Source organism: Bacidia gigantensis (assembly GCF_019456465.1).
Source record: "Bacidia gigantensis strain McMullin 20006 chromosome Unknown contig_255, whole genome shotgun sequence".
Taxonomy (NCBI): domain Eukaryota; kingdom Fungi; phylum Ascomycota; class Lecanoromycetes; order Lecanorales; family Ramalinaceae; genus Bacidia; species Bacidia gigantensis.
Window position 1 is genome coordinate 148,532 of NW_025408605.1, and position 14,176 is coordinate 162,707.

Here is a 14,176-nt window from a genome sequence, read left to right on the forward strand (position 1 = left end):
CCTCCAGCCATGACCGGCTTCAATGGTCCAAGGGGCGACGAGCTCTCTCACTTCCTCGCCAACGGCAATGCCATCGCCTCTCCCTCCGATGCCGCTTCTCAGCCAGAATTTGACTTTGCCGCATCGCTAGAGCAATTCACAAACGCTCAGTTCACCGAATTTGATCCCACTGCATGGATCGCGAACGAGGATCAGCCTGGATATGGAAGAGGGCAGGGAGAACCCTCGAAGCGTCAGAAGGTGGATGGTGCTAGGAAGAACAAAGGACTCGACTTTGGCAACGGTAGGGCTGCGTCCGTCCGCAACATTCACACAATCATTGTAGCACATTGCAATATGGAGGACATAATTGCACGCGAATTCAGAGAAACATGATTGACGTGCGAAATCGTTGGTCCTTTCGCTGACAATCACCAGAAGGATTCCCATTCCCAGAAAATCCTTTCGATGTCAATGCGGCACCAGCTGATGTCCCACCTCAAACCTTCATACCAACTTCAGCTGGTCTGAACAACTTAGGCACAGCCTATCAGGCCGTCAACTTCCCTCCTGATAACGCTAGTAGCCCAGTCAGTCCCCAGCAGTCCCCCTTCCCAACGGCCGACACCCTCGCTACGGGCGCCGTTCAAGAAGACAATCCGGTCGCCCGCGCGGTAGCCGAGGAAGACAAACGTCGTCGCAATACCGCTGCCTCCGCGCGCTTTCGCGTGAAGAAGAAGGAAAGGGAGAAAGCAGTCGAGAAAGAAGCAACGGATTTGAAAAAGAAGAATCAGGAGTTGACTTCGAAAGTGGAGCAGCTTGAGAGGGAGAATGAGTGGTTAAGGAGTTTCGTTGTGGTGAGGGACGGGAGGAAAGTTAAGGCGGAGAAGGATGACGAGAGGAGTAGCAAGGAGGCTAAGAAGGGTGTGGGGACAGAGGGTAAATCTAATGCGGAGGAGAAAGAGTGATTGCTACACAGGATCAGACAGCCAGTCATTATCATTACTTTGCGTGTGATTTTGCACGAAGAAGGATGTGAGATGTGAGATGAAGGGGCTGGTTGGCTAATGCTTGCGATATCTTGATTTTGTACAACGGACTTTCCATTCTATTAGCAGAAATATACCTTTTCGCTGCTCTTGGTTTGGTGTACAAACGCTCTCCCTTGTGAACGTTACCACGGAGTACGACCACAGTCGGAAGCAGAATTGACTTCCGTACATAACCACCTTCATCGCTTTGAGAGCACATGCACACTTTAGCTCGGCGATGGAATTTTTACTTCTGACACATCATCTTGTTTTACAAACCCGTTCTTTGGTCTTTACTGCTAGCCATAAAGTATGCTTGCTGTCCACATAAAGCCCGGGTTTCAAGTCTCCATAATTTTTGTTCCTCTCAGTCCTTCAACGTCGCATATTCAATTCGGAATCACAATTCGCTGACGTGGTTTGCAGAGATCCGCCCAGCAATGAAATGTGGTGAACAATATCTTCAAGGCCTGTATCATCGTCAATTGTACAATACCACATGCCTTATATTACTTTGAGCAAAGTGACCAGCGATTTTTCCCTGTTGAAAATGTCTAGAGCACACGACGAGGAAACCATTCAAATTTATTACACACGAAATTGGCGATGCAGACGTGCTCTCATCACAACAAAAGTCTTGATTCACAGCCTGAGCTCTTTCACGACTCTTTCAGCCATCCCAGCATTGCTGATGCTGCGTCTAATTCAAGACCCAGAGAGGCACTCTGACTCTCATCTCAAATCACGAGCTGATCACGAGGAGCTCACACTTCGAAGATGGCTTGGAACATGCAAGAACTGACGTTCCCGTCTCGTCAATAACTTTAGGTATTTCCTCGTTCCGACCACAATTTTTCAGAAGCTTTGGAAACAGCCACAAACGGTCGACAAATTTTCTTTGCCTCTACGCTGAGTCACCGTCCGCACAATGATTCTCATGAATTGCTATTCGCTTTCAAAAACAGTTCTTCTCTCATTTACAACCATCTCAAAGCCTATCCAAATCTGCCCGAAGAATCAGCTTCCTCCGTCATTCCACAGCGATTCAATCCCGCACCAACAGAGATCACACTTCACCTCTGCAGTTCGAATCACCACTTGAGACTTGAACATGCACAACATGTTTCAAACCATTCTCCTCCCTCTTCTCCTCCTCACACCACCCGCCCTCAGCGTTCCCCACGGTAACTCCAACCCGACCTCATCCTCATCCTCATCCTCATCCTCATCCTCATCCTCATCCTCATCCTCATCCTCATCCTCATCCTCATCCTCATCCTCATCCTCATCCTCATCCTCATCCTCATCCTCATCCTCATCTCTCATCCTCATCCTCATCCTCATCCTCATCCTCATCCTCATCTCAACCTCCTCTACTCGCCTCACCCACAATACCCCTCTCGCGGCATGCCCCAACCGATCTCCCAGAATATCCTCCAAGCGACCCAGTTGATCCGAGCCCACCCTGCATCCCATATGCCGGTACGTCCCCCCCTCCCCTCCCCCCATCCTCCCCTCCTCAATCAACTAACCCACTTCCCTACCAGAACAATGCGCCTCCACCGACCACTGCTGCAACAACGGCTACTGCGCGCTCCCCAAACCCCTCTCCTACCCCTCCCTGGGGGGCTCGAGCAAATTCGGTATCTGCATCACCGGCCCCGGATGGCCCCTCCCCAACCAACCCAGTGGCGTGGACCCCATCAAAAGCTTACCTGATCCATTTACGCTGATTGACGACATACTCTCGAGAATTAGGGCTGCGACGTCGACGCAAAACGTGAAGGGCGGGGCACCGGCGCCGCCTGAGGGGTCGGATGATGGGCCATCTCAGGGGGCTGGGAAGGGGTATAACAGTAGGGTTGAGGGCGGGGTGCCGACGATTGATGATAGAAATGCTGAGAAAGCGCATGAGGGGGAGTCGGAGGAGGAGAGGAAGAAGGAGGAGGAGGAGTGGAAGCAGGAGACTAGGGAGGAGATTAGTGGATGGTGGAAGTTGTTGAAAATGGAGAAGGAGTCGGAGGAGGGGAAAGGTGGGAAGTAGGTGAAGGCGGAGATGGAAAAGGAGTAGGAGGGTTTGAAGTGGGTGTGCATCTTGATGGCACCGACATCGCTTGATGAGTACGTTATCGTTAGTTAGAAGTGTCTTTTGATAGATCGGGTCTGAAGTATAACAGACTTGGTGACCAATAAGTGTAACTGTATGGTAAATGGAATATGCACATTTACCGTGCAGGGTTTCCCTTGCTTGCTGGTGTGCTCTCGAGTGTCTTCGGAATATACCTATTCTGGTCAGGTGGTCGATCTCGGCAAGCATTAAAGGGTGGTCATTCTTGATTCGCCCACGTCCTCAGCAAGTCATGAGTATCCCTACGAGTCACAGCACAGTTATGGGTGCGATATCATCAACATCAGCGTCCACGAGGTCATTCGTTGGCACGTCGATGGCCACAGCTGGGCTTTTTGCCACACTTGCTGCCCGGCGTTCAAATCTTGAAAACCGGTACATATTCAGGGCCGCAATAGTGGAAATTGAACTTAACGATAACTACATAATGAAGCACCCATTCCAGCGGAATATTGGAGACAGAAACATGATTCAAGAAGGCCTCCGTTGCGCCGAAAATACAACAATGGTTTGAGATACCCCTTTGTCCTTCTTTCGGGGACATATTGGACTCCGCTTCTCTGACGACATTGTCCGTAAATATGGCGTCAAGGAAGCGCTTCCTCCGAACACTTCTTTATACAACATTAGGCGCTGCCACTGGCGGTACCGTTCTCTACATATCCTACCGGCCTCGCAATATCCCAGGCTCAGATCCTGCTGTTGTCCCCCCTCCCAAGTATGGCGAAGACGGGCATATCGATCCACCTCGATTTCCTCACGTCAAAAGTCGGGAAGACCAGATCGAAGATCTACAAAGCAGTGGCGGGATCCAAGGGGCAATAGCTGAGAAGAGCAGGGGAATTTTTGGCTCATTACTTGGTCGTGATGAAGAAGCATCCACGGGGGAGTCGAGCGAGCCAGAGCCATACGATCTGCTGATCATTGGTGGAGGGGCTACTGGCTCCGGTATCGCCTTGGATGCCGCGACGAGAGGCTTGAAGGTGGCGCTTGTGGAAAGAGACGACTTCGCCAGTGGAACTAGCAGCAAGAGCACCAAACTTGTTCATGGTGGAGTCAGATATTTGGAGAAGGCTGTGTTTGATTTGGACTATAACCAGTACGGAGAACACACCTTGATTGCCGCGAAGCCATGAAGGGATGAAATAGCTGAGCAAGACTCGCAGATATAAGCTTGTTCGTGAAGCCCTGCGAGAGCGCAAGTACTTTCTGGACACGGCACCCCACCTTTCAACATGGCTTCCAATCATGATACCCATACAGAAGTGGTGGCAAGCACCCTACTTTTGGGCAGGGACGAAGTTCTACGACTTCCTCGCCGGGAGCGAAGGTATTGAGAGTTCGTATTTTCTAACGAAGTCTCGTGCCATGGATGCCTTTCCCATGCTGAGGAGAGACAACCTGTTGGGTGCCATGGTTTATTATGGTCGGTTTATACAGGTTTTATACTCGCAGTAAGCTGATTGTGGGTAGATGGTGCACACAATGACTCCCGAATGAATGTTTCACTCGCGATGACCGCTGCTCTGTACGGTGCGACAGTCGTCAATCATATGGAAGTCACAGGATTGCAGAAAGACTCAAATGGTAAATTGATCGGTGCAGAAGTCAAGGACCTGATCCAAGAAAGAAATGGCAAGAAAGCAAAGCCGTTCTCAATCCGCGCCAAAGGCATCATCAATGCAACAGGGCCTTTCACAGACTCGATTCGCAAATTAGACGATGCAGGTGTCAACGAAATCGTAGCTCCCAGCTCCGGCGTTCATGTCATCCTACCTGGTTACTACTCACCGTCAAAGATGGGTCTGATCGACCCATCCACCTCAGACGGACGTGTGATCTTCTTTCTACCCTGGCAAGGAAACACGATAGCCGGTACAACCGATGCCCCAACAGACATCACCCCAAACCCCGTCGCCGGCGAGGAAGAGATCAACTGGATTCTGAGCGAGATCCGCGGCTACCTCTCACCGTCCATCACCGTCCGGCGAGGCGACGTTCTCGCAGCATGGTCCGGCATCCGCCCTCTCGTCAAAGACCCACACAGTAAAAACACCGAATCCCTCGTACGCAACCATCTCATCACGACCTCCACCTCTGGCCTAATCACCGTCGCAGGCGGCAAATGGACAACCTACCGACAAATGGCTGAAGAAGCCGTTGACGCAGCCCTCGCCCAATTCCGTCTCACCGTCCACCCCGTCACGAACGCCCCTTCCATCTCAGGCACCGAAATGATCGACGACGCCGCTCCCCTCGACGGCACCTGCCAGACCCACGCCGTCCGCCTCCTTGGCGCCCACGGCTACAGCAAAACCCTCTTCATCGGTTTAATTCAACATTTCGGCGTCGAAACCGTCGTCGCCAAACACCTCGTTGAGTCGTACGGCGACAGAGCCTGGACGGTCGCCGCGCTTTGCTCGCCTACGCCCGCTTCCCAGCGGTTTCCTGTGAGAGGCGTGAAGTTGGCCCCGCTCTACCCATTCGTGGATGGTGAGATTCGTTATGCGGTCAGGCATGAGTATGCGCAGACGTGCACGGATGTGCTAGCTCGGAGGACGAGATTGGCGTTTTTGAACGCGGAGGCCGCGTTGGAGAGTTTGCCGACTGTGGTGGATGTTATGGGTGAGGAGCTGGGGTGGGATGCGGGGAGGAAGAAGAAGGAGTGGAAGGATACGGTGGCGTTTTTGGTTAGTATGGGGCTGGATAGGGGTAAGGTGGGTCTGAGTAGGAGTGATGTTGAGCGAGGGGCCTTGGCGAGGGGGAAAGGGAAGGGGAGCTGAAGAGCGGCGGTGAGTTTGCGTGCATACCTTAGCAGATACACTGATGGGAAAAGCAGCTGACGTTGACGTGTAGATGGACCAGCGGACGTTATCACTTCTGATGTGAAGCCGAAGGGAGAGAAGCCCGTCTTGAAGACGGACTCGAGATTGAACGCATGAGGATGTCGAGAGCCGTTGCGTGTTTGAATATGCTATATCTTGTGACTGATTGGGATAGAAAAGGAATTTCGTATAGACGTTTGATAGAGCAATCTAGGTCACACGCCACCCCATCATGTTTCTTTGAACAACTCTCCGGTCATTGATACAAACTTCCGCCCGCACTCGCCACAGCAAGTATCTTCACCTATCTACCGACCTTCAATTCCACTATACAATAAATATGCCTACCGGATCGCTCATCTCGCCGATTTACCTCTGCTTTGGCTTTCCCCTTCTCGAGCGGATTCTTCGTTGGCTGGACATTTCTAGCACGTTCCTGTCTCGTCGCCTGGGGGTCGTACCATCCGTGTATTCCACATGTGACACTTATCATATCTGGGATTAGGAAAGTACGACATAAGATCTGTTTATCATCTGTCAGATCCAGTCATTATCGCGAAGATTCCCTCGATAGGTTATCATGCTTATAAGTCGGTAGCGAGAAAGCCACCGGCAAGCCTCACATTGCGTGATCAAAAGGCAAGGAACGATATCTTCCAATTTGATGACATGGTAATTTTCAGAAAGTATTGAGACATTCTATGTATTTCCAGGCATCAAAAGCCAGAATTTTCTACTACTCGCAACAATCTCAAGAGGTACATAATAGCGTCGCATACCTTTCGAATACGTGAAGGAAACGTGAGGGAGAATCAGCATATACCATGGGGCTTCTATGTACTCATATGTCATTGGAGATGTGTAACGATAGGACCGACAATCATGATCCTACAGAGGCTTCCACATCACAATGTATGTTAGAGAAGACATCAATTGCTCAGCCCTACGATCCTTGGCATAATTTGTAGGGTCACGTCGTAATCTTCTTACATGTTATTCACTTCCAAATCGGTGAAATCTGCTATGCACCTAGGTGTCAGCTCTCCACATCACGAGCTTCTAACAGTAGTGACCGTTCTCTACCCTTGACGATAAGCCCACCTTCACCACGAATGACCCGTTCGGGGGCAGAGGACAGATGATGTCGGCATTTAGGAGCTGGAACCCACAGGGTTGCAGCTCTATCTCCGCTATCAGTCCCCATTAGCAGGTGGGACGACGGAATTGCAGCGATGGATACTTTCCATCAATAAGGCAGAGGCGTCAAGCTTGCCCCACATAACGAGCCATGGAAGCACGCAAGCAATGCCGTGCTAGCCAATTCAATCCGCTTGATCCTTCAAATAACGATGAATCAGACAGCACCAATCTCACTCTTAGCTGGTCAGCTACAGGCTTGCGTTTCGACTTCGCCTTTGTTTTCAATCACCAAATGCTCGCTCACATCTCCAGTCGACAAGACAGCTGAAGTCCACCTCGAGTTCCATGAGACTAGTGACTCACACGACCAAGCCGCCGTCCTAGAACTTTCCTACGTCGATACCTTCCCCTTCTTGCCAGCTACTCTTCGCGTTCGGTATACGTCGTACCAGGCTTATACGCTCGACACCCATGGCGGACGATGTCCGAGTGAGAAAAGAGGAGACTTGTTTACCAGAAGATGTCGAGCAGGACACAGAGAAGGGGTCACGTCAAAACAAAGGCTACAAGAGCAAGGAGGATCCATTTGGCGATGAGTCTAAGTCCGAAGTCAAATACAAAACAATGGCATGGTGGCAGGCGGGTATGATTATGGTCGCGGAAACAATAAGCTTGGGGATACTCAGTCTACCGAGCGTATTGGCAGCGTTGGGCATCGTACCGTACGGTACCCCTCGTATAGTCAAAACTCTTCGAAACTCATTGCTAACGGTCGCATCAGAGGAGTGATTCTGATCGCTGGCCTCGGTATCGTCGCAACATACACCGGCTACGTCCTCGGGCAATTCAAGCTTACCTATCCGCATGTTCACAATATGGCAGACGCAGGCGAGATCCTGCTTGGTCCTGTAGGCCGCGAGATCTTTGGTGCAGCGCAGATGCTGTTTCTCGTCTTCGTGATGGGCTCGCACGTCCTGACCTTCAGCATCATGTTGAACGTGCTTTCCAACCATGGAACTTGCAGCATCGTCTTCGGGTTCATTGGTCTCCTCGTATCTTTGATCTGCTGTCTCCCTCGAACTCTTCTGAAAGTCAGCTACTTGTCTATCGTATCCTGGATCTCGATTCTTGCTGCCGTCATCATAGCCATAGTCGGTGTCGGCATTGAGAAGCCTGACGCTCACGTGCAGGCAACAGTACATAAGACCTTCCCGAAAGCTTTCCTGGCGGTGACGAACATCAGCTTCGCCTACGCTGGTAAGCCAGTCCCTTCTATTCCATTGCCCCCCCAGCGACGCCCCTCCTCGAACCATCGCTAAGGCTTTGCACAGGTCATGCCACGTTCTTCTCCTTCATCTCCGAACTCAAGGACCCGCGTACCTACCCAAAAGCCCTTCTCCTGCTTCAAGGCATTGACACAAGCATGTACATCACTGTCGCTGTGGTGATCTACCGCTATGCCGGCACCAATGTCACAAGCCCCGCGCTTGGCTCCACAACACCACTTTTGCAGAAAGTGGCCTACGGTATAGCCATCCCCACGATCGTTATTTCAGGCGTGATCAACGGCCACGTCGCCGCCAAATACGTGTACGTCCGTTTGTTCCGTGGGACGGACAAAATGAGCAAGACAACTTGGGCGAGCTACGGATATTGGTTTTTTATTGTGTTGATTCTGTGGATCTTGGCATGGATCATCGCAGAGGCTATTCCCGTATTCAATGATCTCCTTGGTTGGATCAGCGCGCTTTTCGCGAGTTGGTTCACGTATGGACTGAGTGGGGTGTTCTGGCTGTATATGAATAAGGGAAAGTATACCAAGGGGCCGAGGAAGATTTTCTTGACGGTGGTGAATATTTTGATCTTCTTTATGGGGGCTGCTATTGTACGCTAAACTCTTCTTTCCCCCATGCTTTCATGAAATATTGAGGCTCGAGGCTGATAAACATCGCTTGCAGTGCGGATTAGGTCTCTACGCGTCCGGCAAAGCTATACACGAAGACTCTACGAGTGCAAATGGCAGTTTTTCTTGTGCTGATAACGGGAAGAGTGGTTCATGAATGTGATATGGTTTTATACGTCTGTGAGCGTTAATTGAATCATCTTCTAGTTCTACGACCTGATAGATTGGTGGAATATGATCTTCTTTAAGAGGCAGCCATTTCAGCGTCTTATGGAAAGCTTGGGCTAACTCAGAGGCGAGAGGCCTTAATTTCGGCCTAAGAGATTTGCTGACACGCAGATGAGCTGCTTACGGGCTTGCGGACCAAGTTTCCGTGAAAATATGCCTTTATTAATCCAAAGTGACATCTAGCAGTCCTGAATGACCTATTCGGGACCATTTTCAACGCAAAGAATTTGAAGCGATGGATCTTTGCCCCCTCCATCTCGCCCTTAAGTCCGAAGCCGCCGGTGAAATGATGACGTCGGCGTGGAGACGGAGTTTGGGAAGGAGCAAATATTCTTACAAATACCTCCATTTTCGCAATATTCATTTGGAGACTTCCATATTGAAGTAGAAGAAGAAAATACAGGCACGATGACAGCAAAACTCCCGACTCGTCAACTCGGTAAGGATGGACCTGAAGTCACAGCACCTGGTTTCGGGCTCATGGGTCTCTCTGCTTTCTATGGTGCTGTTGGTAGTGATGAAGAGCGCTTCAAATTACTAGATGCTGCATATGAGATGGGAGAGAATAATTGGGATTCTTCTGATATGTAAGTCCTAACCTTTCCGTGAAATAAGGCATCTGCCCTCGTGTGTTGCGTAGTATATTCGCATTTACGGATATCATTTGGATCTGTCGTCCGTGACTGCATACTTCACAGGAGGGAAGACGACAGCTTTCTGTCAACAACAAGTAGATTGGAGAGCAGATGAGGACTAACGAAGCCAACAGATATGCTGACAGCGAGGACCTCGTCGGGAAATGGTTCAAACGTACCGGCAAAAGAAACGAGATCTTCATCGCGACAAAATTCGGCATCGTAATGAGCGACGGAGGCCGTGGCACACGCGGTGACCCCGAATACGTAAAGCAAGCATGCAACAAGAGCCTCAAGCGCTTAGGTATCGACTGCATCGACCTGTACTACTGCCACCGCCTCGACCAGGAGACACCCGTCGAAGAGACCGTCAAAGCGATGGTAGAGCTGAAAAAGTAAGCAACGTACCTAGTCCTTGACCATCTAGTACACTGACACAACCTACCATCAGCGAGGGCAAGATCAAATACCTCGGCCTTTCCGAATGCTCCGCCCGCTCTCTCCGCCGGGCCCACGCTGTCCACCCCATCACAGCCATCCAAACCGAGTACTCTCCCTTCGAAATTTCCATCGAATCTGACGAAGTAAACCTACTCCGCACCTGCCGCGAACTTGGCGTCAGCGTCATTGCCTATTCGCCCCTCGGCCGGGGCATGCTCACAGGTGCCTACAAATCCCCTGACGACTTCGAAGAGGGCGATTTCCGCAAGCACGCTCCGCGCTTCTCGAAGGAGAATTTCCCGAAGAATCTGGAGCTGGCGGGGAAGATTGCGGAGTTGGCGACTAAGAAGGGTGTTACGCCCGGACAGCTGAGTCTGGCGTGGTTGATGAGTCAGGGGAAGGACGTGGTGCCGATTCCGGGGACGAAGAAGTTGAAGTATTTGGAGGAGAATGTGAGGGCGATCAAAGTGGTGTTGAGCAAGGAGGAGGGAGGGGAGATCAGGAAGGCGGTGGAAGGGGCGGAGGTGCATGGGGTTCGGTATCCTGAGGGGATGATGGGGACGTTGTATGCGGATACGCCGGAGTTGAAGGCATGAGGTTCGTAGGCAAGAAGGGAGGTGGTCGTTGCTGCTAACGTCTATTCATCGTCTTGCTTGAGTCTTGTACTTGACCATGTGGTTGAGCTGTGTGGAAGAGCTGATGCCACAGTTCCTGTTCCACTTCAGTAGCAGCGGTGCTTGTCATAGTCAAGTTATTGATCAACCAGGTATGCTCAATTCCTCAGCGCTCGTTTCCAATTTTGGCTCAATACTTCGTACTTGGTATTAGAATAAGATAGTAACGATGCAGCGTGTTGACATATTCACTAAGTCGCTTTGAAACTGCCATCGTTCTGATGTTGGACGTTTGTAGATGTGTTTGCACGGGAAAGTGAGAGAATTCTTCTTCTGGTCTAGACCCAGATGCCAGAGCCGGCTTTGCAGTCTCCCTCGATCATACGCAAAAATCCCTTTTACCTCCTGTTCCCGCATTAAACAGTGATCCTGACAAGCAAAGTCGAGCTGACCCTTGTGTCGACAAGGACATGAAAAGCCCTTTCCATGTCGGCGTGCTATTGTGTAGGTACCTCAGCTTTCTTGAGGTAACTACACCCGCATGGTCTGATCGTCTGCAAATTCGTCCTGGTATTACACATCTTTAAAAATTGATAGATTCAGCTTCACTTGCGCCAATAGAGAACGGTGGAAAGGTCTATCGGCAGGCTCTGGTGGGCTTACGGCGCGGATCCAGCCGTGCCCTTCAGCGCCTGCATTCTCGAGAAGGAAATCCCTCACACCTGCATCTATCAGTCGCTCCAAACATTGTCGACCTAGCTCGGCTCGCGTGAGATTTGCTGAGCAGTAAGATGTGGATTGGCATCTGCATGTTCATGTCCCCGCGTACGGCACGGAGAACTCTCGCTTTTGCCTCGCTGAGGAATGTGTGAGGAGGTGGGTTTGCTTCGTCGTTGCAGGACTCGTCATACAGGATACGCGCGTCATTTCTGTCACTCCGCAATGTTTATAATCCAGCCGCCTACCTGGTATAGCAGTGATTTTACCCAAATATGCAGGTACACCCATAACCTGGGTTTCTTGTTTCTGCACTCTTCGTAATTCATCAAACAACTACTCTTGGGACCGATTTATGGCCAGGCAAGATAGCGGTCATGATGTACTTACTGGTATTTCAATCAGTCTTATAATACTGTCGACTATGACAGTGGCGTTACGACTGTCATCCAGGCGAATTTCGAAGGCTGGCTTTTGGTGGGATGACGGGATGATAGTTGTTAGTCTGGTACAGTCGCCCCGTGAAATTCACGTCAGCTGGCCGATTGATTGATCGGTTTATTGCAGCTGTTCTCGTATATATACACCATTGGGACCACAATTTGTCGGTGTCGAATCAAACCTTGGCTGACTGTGCTCAATACTGACGTCTTTTTTCCAGCTTCGAAGACGACGCTGGTGCAGCTAGGAGACAACGCCACTCTTAGATTGATAGTGATAATGAAACAAGTTAGTGGCCGCGTTGAATAGTTTTTCGAATACTGATCCTGCATCTAGCCGAGCATCGTTGCATCGCTGTTCGCCCTACCAGCCGTGTCAACAACCAAGGCCTGCGTCCTTCTGTTCTATCTCCGTATTTTCGGTGTTCGCAAGAGCTTCAAAGTCAGTGTCTATATCTTACAAGCTGCCGTTACTGTATGGTGTATCAGTAGCATCTGTTTGCAAACGTTCAGATGCACACCTATCGCAGCAGCTTGGGATACAGAAATACCAAATCGCAAGTGTATATCTCTCCTAGTCATTAACCTAAGCATTACTACAACAGATGCCATTCTGGACGTCGTCATCCTTGTCCTACCCTTGCCCGTACTTTGGAGTTTGAAGTTATCTATGAGGCGCAAAGTGGCATTGGGTTTCGTTTTCCTCATCGGAATAGGGTATTTAGACCTGCCAGTGCTTCTGAACCAGACTCACTTACGGTACAGCACCTGTGTGGCCAGTGTTTTACAAATCTGGTCATCTGCAAGCAAAAGCGCGGGTGGGCCCCATGTTGTCTTATTGATGCATGAACACGTTTTGATAACACGTCCTAGAAAAGTTTACACGCGGTACTTATTGCGTTCTCGTGGAAGTCAACATGGGTATAGTCTGCGCCTGTTTGCCAACCCTGCCGCCGCTGTTGCAACGATATTGTGGGCACGCTCGAAAGAATGAAGCTCGAATGCTTCGTGAACACCATGTCGAAACATTGACCACCTCCTCTCCGGCTTCTGCTCATAGCGTCGTGCAACGTGAAAAGACTGCGTCTCCCCGAACTGCTAGTCCTAGCAGGCAAATACCTCTAGTTCCTGAGGATTGGCCTTTGAGGAGCAACATGATGGAGGCTGATCAAGAAGATAGTATTGACGTCTTGTTATCTCGCCTTGAGTTCAGTCAATTGAACTTAGACTTGAAAAGTTAGAAGTCTTTCAGCTAGACTTCTCGGCTATTCATCAGCGAAAATTGGATTGCTCCTACTTAATTTGACCTTCAAAATGGACCAAGCATTCACAAGACCAAGTAGTTGATTTGCTCAAACCGCTGGCATTCCACCAAGCCGTTGGCCACACTGCAACTCGACTTCTCGGCTGTTCATCAGATAAGCGCTGGGTCACTGACACGGGACCACACAATGAGACGTCTTGTTTGCTGAAAATTGCATGGTAGTTCCGAAGTTTGAAGAGTCGTAATTGCCATTACAATAACAGATGGAGATTCACATCGACGATAGATCCTTGTCCTCTTTGACAATTCATCTAGCCCAGCGTCTAGATCTGAAGTCCCGGCCTGATATATATTGCACCAATTGAACGTGGGATGGTCGATCAAATAATCCCGCGTCGCGTATAGTCATTAAAAGAAAGTGAGACGTTCGGCGCGCTTGCCTTGACAGCAGACAACCTTTCTTGTAGTGTCTGGAAAGATTCTAGCCAGACTTGTTGGATATTGTTTCACATAGTCTCACTACAGCACACGCTTCAAATATCGAATATTCCAGTATCCACAATGACATATTCCTCGTACGCTATTTACCTTTTTATTTTCTGACTCAAGTTCTTTTATCTGAAGACTCTTCAGATTATCCTAGGCAGGCTCAAGATTGGACCTTACCTGATCGACCGCGGTCATGATGTTATGCTTGCATGTCAGCACTTTTGCACTAATGCTCTTGCACTTCGAAATATTTGTCACTTCGATGAATATTTCTGGAAGCCGTAACCCAGCCCACAAGAAAGACTTGTAAGATCTGACTGTTGTGAAGCGTCGTATACTCGA

The 14,176-nt window shown here is 50.0% G+C and overlaps 5 protein-coding genes across 5 annotated transcripts; 4 read left to right on the forward strand and 1 right to left on the reverse strand.

Annotated features, from left to right (window-relative positions):
- Positions 1-9: 9 nt before the first annotated feature.
- KY384_006786 (uncharacterized protein) lies at positions 10-947 on the forward strand (the record flags this gene model as incomplete). The annotated part of the gene is made up of 2 exons (XM_044815279.1): positions 10-283; positions 421-947. 2 exons carry the CDS (start codon positions 10-12, stop codon positions 945-947), a joined length of 801 nt encoding a protein of 266 aa, XP_044667153.1.
- A 1,188-nt stretch (positions 948-2,135) lies between these two features.
- On the reverse strand, positions 2,136-2,486 carry KY384_006787 (uncharacterized protein; the record flags this gene model as incomplete). Its single annotated transcript, XM_044815280.1, has 1 exon — positions 2,136-2,486. One exon carries the CDS (start codon positions 2,484-2,486, stop codon positions 2,136-2,138), a length of 351 nt encoding a protein of 116 aa, XP_044667154.1.
- A 1,233-nt stretch (positions 2,487-3,719) lies between these two features.
- On the forward strand, positions 3,720-5,994 carry KY384_006788 (uncharacterized protein; the record flags this gene model as incomplete). The annotated part of the gene is made up of 4 exons (XM_044815281.1): positions 3,720-4,237; positions 4,305-4,564; positions 4,612-5,865; positions 5,957-5,994. The coding sequence occupies 4 exons, from the start codon at positions 3,720-3,722 to the stop codon at positions 5,992-5,994; spliced, it is 2,070 nt and encodes a 689-aa protein (XP_044667155.1).
- A 1,580-nt stretch (positions 5,995-7,574) lies between these two features.
- Positions 7,575-9,163, forward strand: KY384_006789 (uncharacterized protein; the record flags this gene model as incomplete). The annotated part of the gene is made up of 4 exons (XM_044815282.1): positions 7,575-7,825; positions 7,885-8,360; positions 8,435-8,693; positions 9,034-9,163. The coding sequence occupies 4 exons, from the start codon at positions 7,575-7,577 to the stop codon at positions 9,161-9,163; spliced, it is 1,116 nt and encodes a 371-aa protein (XP_044667156.1).
- Positions 9,164-9,642: 479 nt separating this feature from the next.
- Positions 9,643-10,906, forward strand: KY384_006790 (uncharacterized protein; the record flags this gene model as incomplete). The annotated part of the gene is made up of 3 exons (XM_044815283.1): positions 9,643-9,821; positions 10,004-10,264; positions 10,297-10,906. The coding sequence occupies 3 exons, from the start codon at positions 9,643-9,645 to the stop codon at positions 10,904-10,906; spliced, it is 1,050 nt and encodes a 349-aa protein (XP_044667157.1).
- Positions 10,907-14,176: the final 3,270 nt, after the last annotated feature.